Raw genomic sequence first — 15,770 nt, forward strand, 5'->3', positions numbered from 1 at the left:
GCATAACTTTTAAGACCACTCTGAGTTACTAATAAAGTCAATTCCATGCTAAACAAACTTGTTTTCAAAGTAAGGCAGATCGACTTTAATATAGTTACGCTTTCACTACCACTGTATTCCTTCTTTGATAAAAACTATTCTGTAAAATCTTTAAAGTTTTGTAAACTCTTAAAAACTAAGCATATAAATCATTGCCACTCCTTTTGACAAGTGTCCTGGTTTGCATCGTAAGCAACTATTTCTCATCCAGTTTTTGCATCAGTAACCCAGGAAATTACGCTTTCGTTTCTGATTTGCCTTTCCTATTACAGGTTAACAAAAATCTCTCATTTACTTCAGTATCAGCCTCCTCACAACAGTTGAAGTCAAAACAATCAAACGTGCTGGACGCTCATCAGATTCTGCGTCAGTTTGGTTTCACTCAAACTGGTGAGCCCCTTTCTTGCTTTGACTGTTCTTTCAATGTTCAGATTCTGTTTTTTAATAGATATCATTTATTTCACTTCAGAAATCTGGCTCATAGCATTGTAATGGTCAGTTTTCACACCTGATGAATTATATTCCAGCATTTTTTCTTTCTAAACTATTTCAAAAGCAAATTTGAATTTGGTAATTTTAATAGTAGACACTCCCAACCTCTCTTCTATTGAGCAGATAATAATTTAAAGGTAGCAAAACGTGTGAGTTTTAAACATGTATAATATGAAATCTGATTCAGTTTCCCTTGGGTAAAGGAACCATAGTTTATGGATAATCACATTTTGTAATTCATTTCAAGGAAAGCCTACATAAAATGCATTTTGGCAGAAACAGAATACATCCTGCCAGTACTATCGTGTTTCTTTAAAATTAGAAAATTAAGAAAATATGCAAAGAAGCTAGTTATTAAAATGTATATCAATCACAGAGTTGAACTATACAACTGCAAATTTTTAGGCTCATGTTTTAAATTAATTTGAATAAGGTTTTCAAAGGATATCGAAGAAAAAGCATCTAGGTGAGAAATGTGTATTTTTGGTATTGAAAGATGACTATTTCTATTCATTAGCTTTAGGTGTTTTATGGTATTTTTCTGCCATTGAAGTCTTTTAGAAAGATGAGACAGCTGAGAATAACAAAACAGTTGTCTTTGACAGAGAGTTATAAGAAGAAGAAGAAACTTGAGCTTGAAAAGATCAACATACTTTATTTAGAAATTTAGGAACAATATTACTTTTCTACTTTGAAGGTATTTGGAGTTGTGCAAGTTATTTTAATATTGCTACATTTTAATATCGCTGAGTTACGTATTACAGTGGGAAAATACTTGGTTCAGGAACTCTTATGTTCAGTCTGGCTGTGCCTTTTATTATCCTTATTACCTGCAAATGTTAGAATCTTCATTTTAAAACTAGAAATGATGTTTGCATTATATATTGTTGAAGTTCAAATCACGAAGCACATATGAAAGCACTCTATAAGCATAAGATACTATATGAATGTAACATACTTATCTCGTAAACAGGATGAGTGTGTACATTAGCTTTGAAAATACTTTGAGTTCTAATTTTAAATCACTATAATAATTAACAATTATCCCAAACCTTAGAAATTTAAAATTTCTAGTGTTTCAGATACCGCTAGAAGTTAGAGGAATAGCTTTGTTCTTGTGTACAGTGGGGGGCCCACCGTGGTTGCTCCTGTAGACACATTCTCTGCACCTAACTCGATACTTGGTTTGCCTTCAGACCGCATCATTTTAATGACTAGGAGGGAGGGAACCTGTCTCCACCACTTGATCCCTATCCTTCTGCTGAGGTCTAAAATTCTTCCAGGAACAAATCTTTCCTTCCACATTTCAGGATTAAGGGGATAGAACATAAATGTCTGATTGAGTTAGCAGATTGATTAAAGTTCATTCAAGTAGTGTCTTAAGTTTATCAACCAACAAGGTGTAGATAATAGATATAAAATTCTTTTTCTGTAAACGGAAAGAGCAGAGAGGATAGATAGGAAGGCCTTTGAAATGGAAGAGCGATTACCACCATGACAGATAAAGACTAAAGATAAAGAATAAAAGGAAAGCCCGATATGATAAAGGCAAGCCTTGCAAACTTCACAATTATACGTAAGATTGGCTCCTTTTACCTTCAGCTTTCCGTGGCCATATAGGCCTTGAGTGGGCCTTTTAAATCATGCATGTCCCTTGGTGTGTGCACTATCGCAAGAGCATTACCATTAAGCCATGTAATACATGGTAAGAATGCTTTGCTTGATTTTTAGTTATTAATATGCCTGACCTCATTTTAAGGCATATCCTTCCTATAAAATTTATTGAGATATTGCTGTATAGAAGAGTTATAAAAGCAGACTATGTAGTCCTTTGCAAAATGGCCAAATCCATCTTATTCATTAAGAAGCCAATCTTTGTGGAAAAAATCCTGCCCTAGGAAACAGGTGAACTAGTTTCTACACCTGACTTCACTTCTGAATGACTATAGAATCTTTAGTAATTTCTTCAGGCCTCAGTTTTCTCATCCCTGCAGGTTAATGAGGGCTCTGGATTTGGTGAGTTTCTGTCTTAAAAATTCTGAGTCTATTCAATATTCAAACCAGTTTTAAAAGGGGATAAATAGTTAAGTGTTCTTGACTGTATAAATAATCTATTAGAATCTGAAATAAAGGACTATGGAAACAATGTTTAAAAATAAAAATGTTAAATGTTAAACAATGTTTAAAATGTTTTAAACAATGTTTAAAAATAAAAATCTTACTGAAAAGCTATCAGCTTTTGGCTTTGTACAGTGTAAAGGAAGACTATTTACACAGAACTAGTCAATATGGGCCCACTGGCCTTCATGCAAGAGGCTTAAGAGGAAGGGTTGATTTGATATATATAAGTGAGTTTATATGCTGGAAGGCAAGACCCAGAAGTGCATTTACGGTCTGCATTTACTTCTATTGACCTTATTCAAAGTGAGTTCTGGGTAATGGAGACTGCTAGAAAAGTAAGACTTTCTTCCTTGGTTTGTATTCTTCAGTTTCTAGAATACTATCTTTATTCATTCTAAAATCATTTTAAGTGGCTACTTTGTTTAAGTCCCTTTCTTAAGGATATGGACTAAATATGGCAGTCTCTGCCCTCAAGGAACTTTGGTTGGGAAGACAAATGAGCACGCAACAAATTATGTCAGAGTGTGATAAATTCTAAAATCACAGTATAAACAAAGTGTCACTGAAATATAGAGGGATAAAGCAGCTGAGCGATTTCTCGTACTTTACATGTCCACGCAGAACTCTTGCCCCCAAACTGTTCCTCCACTTCCACTTCCCCTGCCCCACACCAGGTCTTCCCACCCAGCACTCCGGCACATGTACCCAGTCATTTAGGTTGAACCAGAAGCCATTCGGGATCCCTCTTCTCCCTCCACTTCCCTGCTTTTACTCCTGTCCCTTAGCTTATTCTCCCCACAGCAGACAATGTGATTCTCTGAAATATAAATTAGATCCTGTTACTTCCCTGCTTAAAACTCTTAAATGGGTTTCTGTGGCGGTCAGAATGAGTTCCATACTCATTGGAAGGTAAAACCATACCTTCCAAGGTCTCGCCTCTGTCTTTGTCATCGGCCTCATCAGCAGATGGGGCTGCAGGAGGGCACGCTGAGCCGAGAGGCAGGCAGCTAAACAAACAACTGGAAGCGAGCTTGACTTGGCCAGGCAGTGGTTTGAATCTTAGGTTAGCTGGAGGAAATGGTGAGATGGAAGTGTTTGGGAAGAACTGAGTTGCAAAGTAGATTGGGGTCAAACTGTGCCCTACTGAGGAATTCACATTTTATTCTCTAGATAAAATAGAGCTATCCAAAGGTATGAGGATGAAAGAGAAATGATAAAATATGTTTCTAAAAAATACAGCTCGGGCTTTCCTGGTGGCGCAGTGGTTGAGAGTCCGCCTGCCGATGCAGGGGACACGGGTTCGTGCCCCGGTCCGGGAAGATCCCACATGCCGCAGAGCGGCTGGGCGCGTGAGCCATGGCCGCTGAGCCTGCGCGTCCGGGGCCTGTGCTCCACAATGAGAGAGTCTGCAACAGTGAGAGGCCCGCGTACCGCAAAAAATAAATAAATAAATAGAATAAAATAAAATAAAAAATACAGCTCATGTCTTAGTGAGGGATGGGTTAGAGAGGAAAAGAGCTGGATACAACTCTTATGAGATACTTATTTTAGGAACTGTTCATTAGGCTTTTGCTCTAGGTTCTTAATGAACAAAATAATAAATCAGCTAATTTTATTAAAATTAAAACCATAAATCTTTTCTGAGTAATTTGTATAAGAAAGAAAGTTATAAAATTATATTTGTCAATTATACCTTTATAAAGCTGGGAAAAAAGGACATTTTAATTTTAACATTTTAGATTAAATTGTAGGTTATAGTTCATAAATGTCTCACCATATGGTGAACATGTTGTACTGCATCTCAAAACTGTTTCCAAACTTCCTTAGTATAATGAAGAAAATCTATAAAACAACAACAGTAACTTCTATTCGTATCAAAATCTATTTATATACATCTTCATTTGATCCTCAACAAAACCCTCTGAGAAGTAGGGTAAACATTAAAATCATAGAGTGTAAACTCTTGAGAGCTGCTAGGACCTTAAATCTTTGACTGTCAATCCCTTTACCGTGAAACTGAGAAGCAAAAGGGCTGACGTGTCAGAGTTCACATAGCTAGTGGCATTGGTATCTAGAGCAAGATCTCATCGCGCCTAGCTCAGTACTTACCCTCACCATCCCACGCTGCCTCTGCCTTTGGCTGGAGGAGGGCACTAGTTCAGAAGTGAGGTGGACCCTCAGTGAGGCTATGCCTAGAGCCACTCCTTCATTCCTGGCCCATTGTCCTCCCACTCTGCCCAGAGGTCCCTCTGGCCTCGGGCGTGTACTTTTCTTACTAGCATTGGAGGTGTGTGATATATTGCAAAGTAATAACCTGGACAGTACTATTTGGAATAGGTGTAGTTGTTAAAACTGAGGTGTCACGAAGGTATTTTCTAAGAATTAATGAAGTTATCTTTTTATCTGATCTTTAAATATAATTCTGTGTTCACCAGTTATTAGACTACTTAAAGCCTAGTTCCAGTGAAATTGTGGTATTTAGTTGCCAGTGAAATCAAGAGATTCTCTGCAGAGAAATTTTGTTCTGAGATAGTTGGTCTGAATCCCAGATCCCATTCAACTATCTTGAGAGTCCTTATTATATTAATAGTAGTAAATTTTAACATGTGGATTATTCAGTAATAAAATCAATCACAGTTATGAGGGTGGAAGTTAGAGGAAGTGCTTATCATCTTTGTATGACTATATTTGAAGGACAGCATCATTCATTTTTGTGTACTTAGTCTATCTTTTCACAGCATTGCACTAAATTTAATTCATATTAATAGGTAAGTAGAGGCGTGCAAAATAAAATGATTCATTTTTATTAATATGACTATTAATGTAATCTTTATATCCTCTTTTTAAATATTTTTATTTATTTGTTTTTGGCTGCGTTGGGTCTTCGTTGCTGTGCACGGGTTTTCTCTAGTTACGGCGAGCAGGGGCTACTCTTCATTGCGGTGCGCGGGCTTCTCATTGAGGTGGCTTCTGTTGTGGCGGAGCTCGGGCTCTAGGCGCGCGGGCTCAGTAGTTGTGGCACGTGGGCTCGGTAGTTGTGGCGCGCGGGCTCTAGAGTGCAGGCTCAGTAGTTGTGGCACACAGACTTAGTTGCTCCACGGCATGTGGGATCTTCCTGGACAAAACCGTGTCCCCTGCATTGGCAGGCGGATTCTTAACTACTGCGCCACCAAGGAAGTCCTATATCCTCTTTTTAAATTGTAGACTTGGAGTTTGATGGGGTGGCAGATTGTGACTTGGTTTTTAAAAGTGATCAATAGCTTCCGTCTTCTCCATATTTTGTTTGCACTCTCCATTAGATCATGTAAACATATACTAATGTTTTTTCCATATCCTAAACAGTCAAGATATTTGACTTAAACAAAAATATAAAATAATTCAGATGACTTCAGTATTGGTTGAGAGGTCTGTCAAGTTAACTTCTGTGCTTCTACATGTTGGATAATATTTGAAAAACTGTATCTTTCCGTTTCTTTTGCGTGTCTTTGCCAAGTATACACTTATTCCCTTGACCAGTTCTTAAAATTAGGAGCTATTTTTCCAGTCAAATTTTAGTTTTATTGTTTTCACAATGTTAGTATTTCTTAAGGTTTCAACTTTTTATGGAGAAGTGCAAAACTTTTAAAATAATGTAACTGAAATCTATTATTTATGTATCATAATTTCACCAGAGATTCTGTGATATCTTTATATAAACCCTTTGTAGAAGGTAGATTACATGTAAGCTGGAAATATGATGGTTCTTATATTTCAAAGGGAGAAAAAGAAAACATTTAGGCAAAAATTAGGTTAGAATAACTCAAACACAGGTGATGGTAAAAGGGGGTTTCCGTTTTAAGGAAGGCAAAATGAGTTCAAAGACTTCCTCATACTATCAGAATTGGCAGAGTTTTCTGTTAGTATTACTTAATGAACTTTAAACTATTAATTGAAAAAGAATGTTTCATTGAATTCTGATTTCAAACCTCCAGAATTACGAGACTTCAGTTCAGGTGTGGGATGAAAGGAATTAATTCACTACCAAAGATAATCTGCAGAATTAACTGATTATCTGTAGACACATGTCCTTAAATGTGCTTAATGATGCTAACCAACCACTCTTCTGAAATCAGCACTTGTGTGTTTTGGTGAAAAAAGTACTAAACCTGGGGTCAGAAGGCCAGAAGTGTTGGGGCTGAGCTCTAATTCTGCCACTTCCCAGCTGTTATCTTGGGTAGTTTCTCTCTGCCAGTACAGTGTCTCTACTTTCTACTTCAGATGAATTTTCTACTTCATAGAATTGTGAGGATGAGATACTTTGAAATCCATAAATACTGTGAGAATAAACAACATGAAATTTTGGGGAGATTCTTTTTATATTATTATTTTTTTAACTTTGAAATCATGCAGTTTGCATTGTGGCCAAAGGAATGGAGGAAATCTTATTTTAAGACATGATTTAATAAATGTGAGAAGTGATGATGACAGAAAAAAGAACATGTCAGAGAGGCAAACACGGATTCTCAAAAGAGAATTTTGAGAAGCATGCCAAAAAAGACATTAAGATGAAGTAATTAGAAGACAGGTTTTCAAACAAATATCTCAAATATAAATAATCCACCAGAACCCACTTAACTTTTGAAACTTTGGCTTTCCACGTAAGTACTAGCCAACACAAAACCCCTGGAGGTGGGAATGTTTTAATATTTGGATTTTTCTGGACACTGAGAAAAAGACCTTGATCACATGGCTTTTTTTCTTTAACACATCACTATTTTATATTCCCTTCCACAAAGAAGAGAGTTTATTTGTTAGATATTTTTTGTTATCAGTCTCTAAAATTGTTGTTTGATTGGTACATTAAAGATATAAGGTGCTATTTTAGTAACCAATATCAGGATTTTACTAGTTCTCCAGTGATCTGAGTTAATCTACTTGTTGAAGGTGGAAACTTATCCTTACTTGTAATAAAAGTGCCTATATTTCCTGAATAATAAATGTCACTTGAATTAGTGAAGTGTTTCTAACCATGTCGATAACTTAAAGTGTATTCTACATATTTATTGTTTCCTAATTTAAACATCATTTTTATGAACTCTAGTAAATGTTAATATACTTAATGAATGGTCTTCATGCACAAGGGTATGCACTTGGTCCCCATTGAGATAAGAAATTTCTTATCATGGTCCTCATTGAGATAGGAAATTTCTCCTAACACCCTCTGAGGGGAGAATATAAATGCAAGCATTTCTCCTCATATGAATCTGATGATTTGAATAAACTTAAATTTGTGCACTATTTCCTAGCCATTTATTTTGTAAGAAGCTGTTTTATAGAATATTTATATGGTGTATATGGTTCTAACCTTACAATTTTAAACCTTTTCCCTCTGTTAACAGTAAAAAACTTACTTTAAGTTTTTCTTCTTTTTCAGTCACATTTCTCTGTGTGTGTGTGTGTGTGTGTGTGTGTGTGTGTTTGTGTGTGTGTGTGTTTTGTTTAAGAACCTACTAAATTTAGTTGTCAAATTATACTGTGACATTTGCCCAGTGTATTAATTTTTAAAGTAAAATAATTAACAGTGAAAAATAACAAGAAAACAACTGAAAACCATAAACTATGAGAAATTAAAATGTCTTACTGATTTAATGAATATGAAAAATACATAATTTCTTTCTAACATAGCCAGAGTACATGCCAGATCATTGAATTTATATTTTACAGATATTCTGATGTTTACCTTTTCCAAAGCTTTCCAATTGATGTAATAACAACTTTTTAATTTGTCTTTTTTATATTTTAAAGATTTATAGAAGTTATTTGCATATGGCATCTTTTTTAAAAGATCAAATATGAAATTTCTGAGAGTTTAGGCAAAGTTAAACAGAGCTATTGTAGTATATGTGGCTCTGAAATATGAAATCTAATCTCAGAAAAGATTTTCAGCCTCAAACTTGTGTAGCAAGGTATATAAGCTAACCACTTTTTGTCATGTATGTGACAGAAATGTAATCATTGCCATGAGTGAGGTTGAGTTTCCTGAAAGGAGTTTCTGTATTTTACTCTTGATGTTAGCATTACTGTTTTTCAGGTAGAAACTATGGACTCCTTCTCCTTTCCTTTTTCTACCTAGTCAGTCTCAGAGCCCTCTCATTCCTTTATTCTAAGTCTTTCTTAGTTCACCAATCATCCATTTGATCTTTATGGTTTCTTTCTTGTCCTGTTTGTTCCTTTTTCCTAGTATCAAAGTTCTGTGGATGTCATTATATCTTCCTAGATCTCTAAGTTCTCTTCTCTGAATTGATATTTCCTCTATGTTCAGTTTTTTCATCTGTTAATGTATCCTGTGTTTTTCTTTTATGCCAATGATTTTTCCTTTATATCTGATGATCCTTGGTATCTGGTTTTCTTTAAATGAATGACTGGATACAAATATGGTGTCCCTCCCTCTTCTGTTGTGTACATAACTCTATAATCTAACTGTTTTGTCACCTGAGCAGAAAGTCTATTGAGAACTTTGTATATATGGCTAAAACATATTAACTGGCAGGCTTATATTTAGGGCAGTAAACAGGTAAGATACATGAGCCCACCTGTCAGGCTGTCAGAAAGAGAATAAGTAGGACAGCAGTATCGGCTCTAGAAGTCTTCACTCTGTCCAGATGGTTTGTTCAATATTATTTTTAGAGACAATGCCATTGACTTTTTTTTTTCTTTTTGCTTGTGGTTGATGCTCAGCAGCATCCATTTTATGTGGGATCTGCAGCCTATTTGGCCCAAGTGTTTTATATGTGAACCTTCCATTATTTCTCCTGGATTATGTTTTGTTTTGCTCCCTACCAAATATGCTGATTCTGTGTTCTCAGCTCCTCTGAGTTTCATTGTCAGATTCTGTGTCTACAGCAGCCCACCGTAATGTTTTCAGACAGATGTTTCTAATCTCTTTTCATCTTCCGTAAATTTGTTGAAATTTCTAATCTGTTCTTTCAGGCTCACCAGTGACCTATACATATTGCTGATTCCAATGGTCAATTCTTTGTCCTTATCTTGCTTGACCTATCAGCAGCATTTGACACACTCGATGGCTTCTTAATACATTGGTTTCTGGGCCACCACGTTCTTGGTTTTTTCTCTTATCTCATTAGCTACTGCTCTTCATTCTCCTTTGCTGATTCTTCCTCTTTTCTTCCATGTCTTTTTAGACTGTTCCACTGCAATCTGATCCTCTTTTATTCCCTGTACTTCACTTCCTTGATGAACTTATGACTTTAAGTAAAGCCCACACACCAGTGATTCTCAAATGTCTATCTTCAGCCCAGACCTCTTTCCTGAATTCTAGACCAGCACAGTCCAATATGGGAACCTTCAGCCTCATGTGGCAGTTGAATACTTGAAGTGTGTCTTGTGTGACTGAGGAACTAAATTTTTAATTTTTCTTTATTTTAATTTAAATTTAAATAACCACATGTGGTCAGTAGCTATCATATTGGACAGTACAGATCTACAAAACCTACTTTGATGTAAATCTTCATTATCTGACACCAGACAAATCAGGTGTTACAATATAAAGAATGGATTACCCATCTTTTAAATTAAATACAAATAATGCTTTTAATATTAAAACTTTCCTGAAAGTATTATCCTGAAGATTTCATGATATTTCATCATCACGATTGTGCGTTGATTAACTTTAATAGAGACTCCAGAAGTTTCTTATTTTTCATATTTAAATTAGTACCACATATTCTGGTAGCACGTAGCCAAGAGGTCAGAGACACCTGAATTTAGATTCAGATTCTGTTTCTTAATGCTGTGACCTGGAGCAAGTGATTTCATCTTAGTGACTTGTCATTTGAAAATAGAGGATAGGAAACTGTTTACTGCAAGTGAAAGTTTTTAAATACCAGCCTATGTTTGACTTACAATGCAGTAAGAGTTATAGATAGTATCTTTATGACTATATCCAGAACTATTTTAATCATTGAACCTTTTGATTTTAAATTTACTTAACTTCCCACTAAATTTTAGAAAGAGAAATCACTATGCTCTTAGAATTAAATTTAGTGTATGTCTTACGTTAAAAATCCATATTCTTTCAGTATGTATTTTTTCAAAATACAACTTCTAGGCATACTGATTAAAACACTTCCAAGACAAAAGTAGTTTTCCTTATATAATCCTGAAGTAGGAGACTTTGAAGGTTTCAGCCTCCTTATCAGAACATAATTTATATCATGGTGAAGATAGTGAATGTTTTATAATTTACTGCTGTGCCTCCAGGGAAAATTGCTAGTATCAGTAACCAATCCACTCAAAGTGAGGATTAGAGGAAGAATTACAACAACTTTATATTGACTGCAACAGGCAAGGTGAGAGGACAGGTTATAAAATGGCAAAATTATTTTTGACCAGGCATAACTTTATTGTTTGTTTTTTATAGTTTGAGAAAGACTATGTTTAACATTGTTTAATATCAACCATAAGACACATTTTACTATTTTATAATTTTAAACTGAAATGACAGTTTTTCCATTGTTAAGGCAGTTAGGCATACAAAAAGATGTGGAATGTATTCCCAAATATGTACTTCTTTGGTTTTCTGTAACTTTTTCTGATAATAAACTTAATGCCTGGTCTTAAAGAAAAACTATTCCATAATTTTGAAGCCTTTCTTCAATTGCTAGAGCTTATGAATATTTTTAGTTTTTCAGTATTATAGTGAATACATTGTATATCAAAATGTTGACCACATCTATGATAATGAAAAGTATTTTAATTCATGTTTAAAGTAGAATAAATTTTATTCCATATGAATCACATATACTCATTCCTTCCCTTTATATATCTACACATTAGCATTTTCACAGATTTCACATCACAATCCATTTCAGTCTTTATGTTCTGTTATTCTTTGAAAAGTTATGAGTTTAAAAAATCAGTAATTATTTTTTATTTACTAATCTTGCTTAGGGTAGGCACTGCTTAGAACCAAGGAAGCAGCTCCTTATGTTTCCACTCCCCTGGTCATGGGGAAAAAAATGAAATACTATTTATATCATAAAAATAATTTTTATTTCCTTTGTAAATTTCTATGTCCCAAATTAACTTTTTTTGTGAATTAAGTCTATGATAAGAAATACTTTAGTTTTTAAACATTTTGGTTTGTGTCTACTGAAGGCCCTGGAAATTCAGAGTACGAGGGCTATCTAAATTAAGTTTTCAATTACTCTTACTCAGTTAGATTATACTTTTCTAAGACTGTACTCAGAATAGCCCTAAGGTTTTGTGTAGAGTAGCTAACTGCATACTTTTTGCATTTTGTGGTTTAGTCAGTTTGGTCTAGATAGTGAAGAGACTATGATATCATAGAATTTACTGGTAATGTTTTCTGGAAATGAATATCCATCACTTATTGAAATGCCAACTAACAGTGGAAATTAGGTTGAGGAACCAGACCTTCTGGTAATGATAGAGATGTCTAGATAATGCTGATTTGTATTTTCCAGAATTTTAAACATGTATTTTCAGGAAACTTTTTCCTTAGTGAAAAGTGAATGAAAATGTAAAGAATAACTCTGTGTTTTTCTGCAAGTCTTGAGAGCAAAGTTGATGACAAATATGGAAACTAAGAAATGACTAAGTGGAATGACTGGTCATTTTTAAAAAATAATTTAAGTAGTTTTTTCAGTGTAAATGTTTGATAAGTAAAAAGTAGAACATTATTTTAATGTTCTAATTTCAGTCAGTTTACTTTTTTCCTCAACTTTCTCCTCTGTAAAAACATTCAACTATAATTTCATAAGGAGTAAAATTGAGAATGATTTTTGACTAGTGTCCATCTTTTTCTTTTTTATCAAACCAGAAATACTGTATTTTAGTAGAAGCACCCTACAAAAAAGCTGTTAGTTTAAAAAATAAAAACCTTTTTATACTTGATCTAAAATTAATTCATACAGGTTATCAACCAATGTTTATGGCAAGCTTACTATGCACTAGGGACTGTGCTAAGCCCTGGGGAAATGGAAGCTGAAAGACTGCTCTCAAAGTCCTCCCAGTCTAGCAGGAAAAGAAATAGGTATAATATGTTGGGGATGAGTTCAGCAGGAGATAAGCATAAAACACTAAGAGAGCGCAGAGAAAGGAATCCGTTCGATTAAATGTATTAATTCTGTGTTGTCTTTACAATACAGGACAATATTGTCCATTTAAGACTCCTCTAAATGGCAGTTTAGAATGAGGAATCTGGATTTTGTTGCTGGCCTTTTAGGACACTAACATGTCTCAAGTCATGTGAGAGCCTTAATTACTATGTTACATCTTTCAAACACGCCTCCCAGTGGTATTCTGGGAATAAGTGAGTTAATACATAAAAAGCACTCCAGTTTCTTTTATATTAATGTGTGTGAGTGACACTGTGTGTGTGTGTGTGTGTGTGTGTGTGTGTGTGTGTGTGTGTGTGTGTGGTGTGTATTGTGTATACCTGCCCTTCTTTTGAAAGGAATCCAGTCTTTCACATCTCACAGCTATTAAATTTTTCTGAGCAAAGTAGGCAGTGAGCAGGTTTTTTATTTTGGCCACTTCAGAATCAACAAAGTTTGAGGTTTTTTGGGGAGAGGGTAGTCTCATTTTCCTCTCTTTCTTCTTTTTTCTTTTATTTTTGTAGTAATATTATGAGGCTTGATACTTAATGTCTCCTCAGTCTTTTCAATCTGTATATTTTCAAGTTTGAAAGCAAAACACTTTAAAAACTAATGTTAAAGGCAGTGTAAAGGCATAGTATAGCAGTTAGGCAAATTAATGTACTTAATATTCAGTGAACTTTAACAGGGAAAAAGTTGATATAGCATAATCATATTTTTAAAATGACTTCTCATTGCTTTGAGTTGTGGAAAATGTCTTCTAAATTATCATGCTTATGTTCAGAATTTAAATTTATTGTCTCTGTCTAGAATTTAAATTGGATCTTTTATGGATGGACCCGGGAAAATGAATTCTCACTTTCTTATATTCTCAATACTGTACCACTACAGATGAAAATAGTTTTCCCTTATTCAATCCTTTCTCATGTTAACTTTCTTCTATTTTTGTTTTTAATTCTAAAGGATGTTTAATTCCTGCATATACAGATTCTGGGAATGCAAGATTCATTCATACATTCAGTAAGTACCCAGTGAGTACTTACTTTGTCCCAGGCACTGTTAAAAGTGTTATGTGAATGTATCAGTGAACAGAACAGATAATAATCCATGTCCTTGTTTAAGCTTACTTCCAGTGGAGAGAGACAGACAATAAGCAAATAAATACAGAATAAATAACAAAACAAGGAAAGGGGATAGGGTGAACTGGGGAATGGGGTTAGGTTGCTGTTTTTAATGGGTGGTAAAGGAAAGCTTTACAAAGAAGGTGACACTTGAGCAAAATTTTGAAGAAGAAAGAAAGCCATGTTAGGAAGAATAGCATACCCAACCAAGATCCCAAGTCAGAAATTTGCTTAGTGTGCATTTTGCGCAGCAAAAAGGCTAATATGTCTGGTGTGGAGGAATGAGGGGGAGAATAGAAGTCAGAGGGGTAGCGAGAGGCCAGATCATACAGAACCTTATATAAATGAGTGCAAAGCACCGCCCTATCCCCAACACTGGCGTTATTCACTAGAGATGTATTTTTAAAAGGGGGAGGTGGATGGGATTGTACAGTTTAATACTTGCTATAAATAAAAATATGAACAAAGTGTACAGGAGAGCAGATACGACGTAATGACGAATAATTCCATGTAGAGAAAGCAATATTTAAAGTAATTGTTGCAAGATGAGAAGACTGTCAATTATAAAAAGTATTAAGGCATCCCAGCTAGGAAGGCCAGTTAAAATATAATTTTAATAATTGAGATGGGAGAACTGGACTGAAGTAAGAAACTAGAGATGTTAAGTTATTAAGGTATTAGAAATTTGGAATGTGAATGGTAAGAGATAGAGAAGTAGAATTTGAGGATAACTAAGGATTCTAATTTCGGTGAAGGAGTGGATGGCAATCCATTAACAAAAATAGGGGCATATAGGAATATTGGGAAAATGATAATGAATTGTATACAGTGTTTTGGATATATTGAGTTTGAGATGCCTGGCAGACATCTAGAGCAAGACATCAAATAACTTACACATCTATTTGAACCTTATTTATTAAATGCCCTACTATGAGTCAAGCCCTGTGCTAGGAACTAGACTACATACTTTGAAATACAGGCTTGGAGCATAAGTATAGATTAAGGAGTCAGTGGCATATGTGTAGTCTTTGAATCCACAGGAGTAAGGGAGATAAGCTTGAAGAGGCTATTGAAGAGACAGAACCATTAGGATGACTATGAGGTTGATATCTTGGATATTTGCTACCTAAAAAAGGCAGTAAAGGAAACAATTGAAAATACAGGCAAATACAGAAAGCTTCTGTTGGTGCTAAATGTCTTTTTTTGTTGTTAATTCGTCACTGCAGTAACAAATCTGAATAAAAAAGAAATACCTGAATTATATGAGTATACCCTTCATCTTTTTTGTAGCTGTACTTGTGATTTGCAGAGTTCTGTGACATTGTTCAAATAATATCAGTGTTAAAGACTTAGGCTAAATTATATTTTAAGGATTGAACACACAGAATTGAAATAATTTTGTCCTTGTCTATATAATAAATATGTGTCACAATTTTGTTAGAAACATACCTGTCTTCAGATTGAATATCTAGAGCATGTCACAAAAGATGTGATTTGAACAGACTTCAGTCTCTTGTTAGAGTGAGAGGAAATTGATAAAACACTAAAAATTGTATGCAGTTCTTGGTAGTTTTTAAATAGAAATAAGTACTCTAGGATTTTGACCAGTTATTGGTTAGCACAATTAAATTATTTGGATATCAGTTTATGAGCCAGTTAAAGAAATGCTAACTTTATATATTCATTGGATCAGTGAATTTAATTTTTTGACTAATATTTGGAAATAAATAGCACAGATCATTAGAGACTAGCATAGCCAGGAAATCTTCCCAGAAGGTATGAGATGTAACTGAAGCATAGAAAGACTGAATTGTATTCACTGTTGGTGGTGGGGCTGAAATCAGGAGTCACATTGTCTCATTGATGTATTGTCCACCAT

The 15,770-nt window shown here is 34.7% G+C and overlaps 1 protein-coding gene across 4 annotated transcripts in view; it reads left to right on the forward strand.

Moving 5' to 3' along the window:
* The window catches only part of AHI1 (Abelson helper integration site 1), a 218,819-nt gene that overhangs the window by 90,910 nt on the left and 112,139 nt on the right, over positions 1-15,770 (forward strand). For 2 of the 4 annotated variants that reach the window (XM_060167814.1, XM_060167813.1), the window contains exon 20: positions 340-429. The exons of 1 other annotated variant lie outside the window; for it this stretch is intronic. In XM_060167814.1, coding sequence (XP_060023797.1) covers positions 340-363 — 24 coding nt within the window. In that variant the 3' untranslated portion in view covers positions 364-429. Of the gene's footprint in view, positions 1-311; positions 430-15,770 lie in introns of all 4 variants that reach the window. One more of the 4 variants, XM_060167812.1, reaches the window with a different exon arrangement.

The sequence above is a fragment of the Lagenorhynchus albirostris genome, chromosome 12, assembly GCF_949774975.1.
Source record: "Lagenorhynchus albirostris chromosome 12, mLagAlb1.1, whole genome shotgun sequence".
NCBI lineage: Eukaryota > Metazoa > Chordata > Mammalia > Artiodactyla > Delphinidae > Lagenorhynchus > Lagenorhynchus albirostris.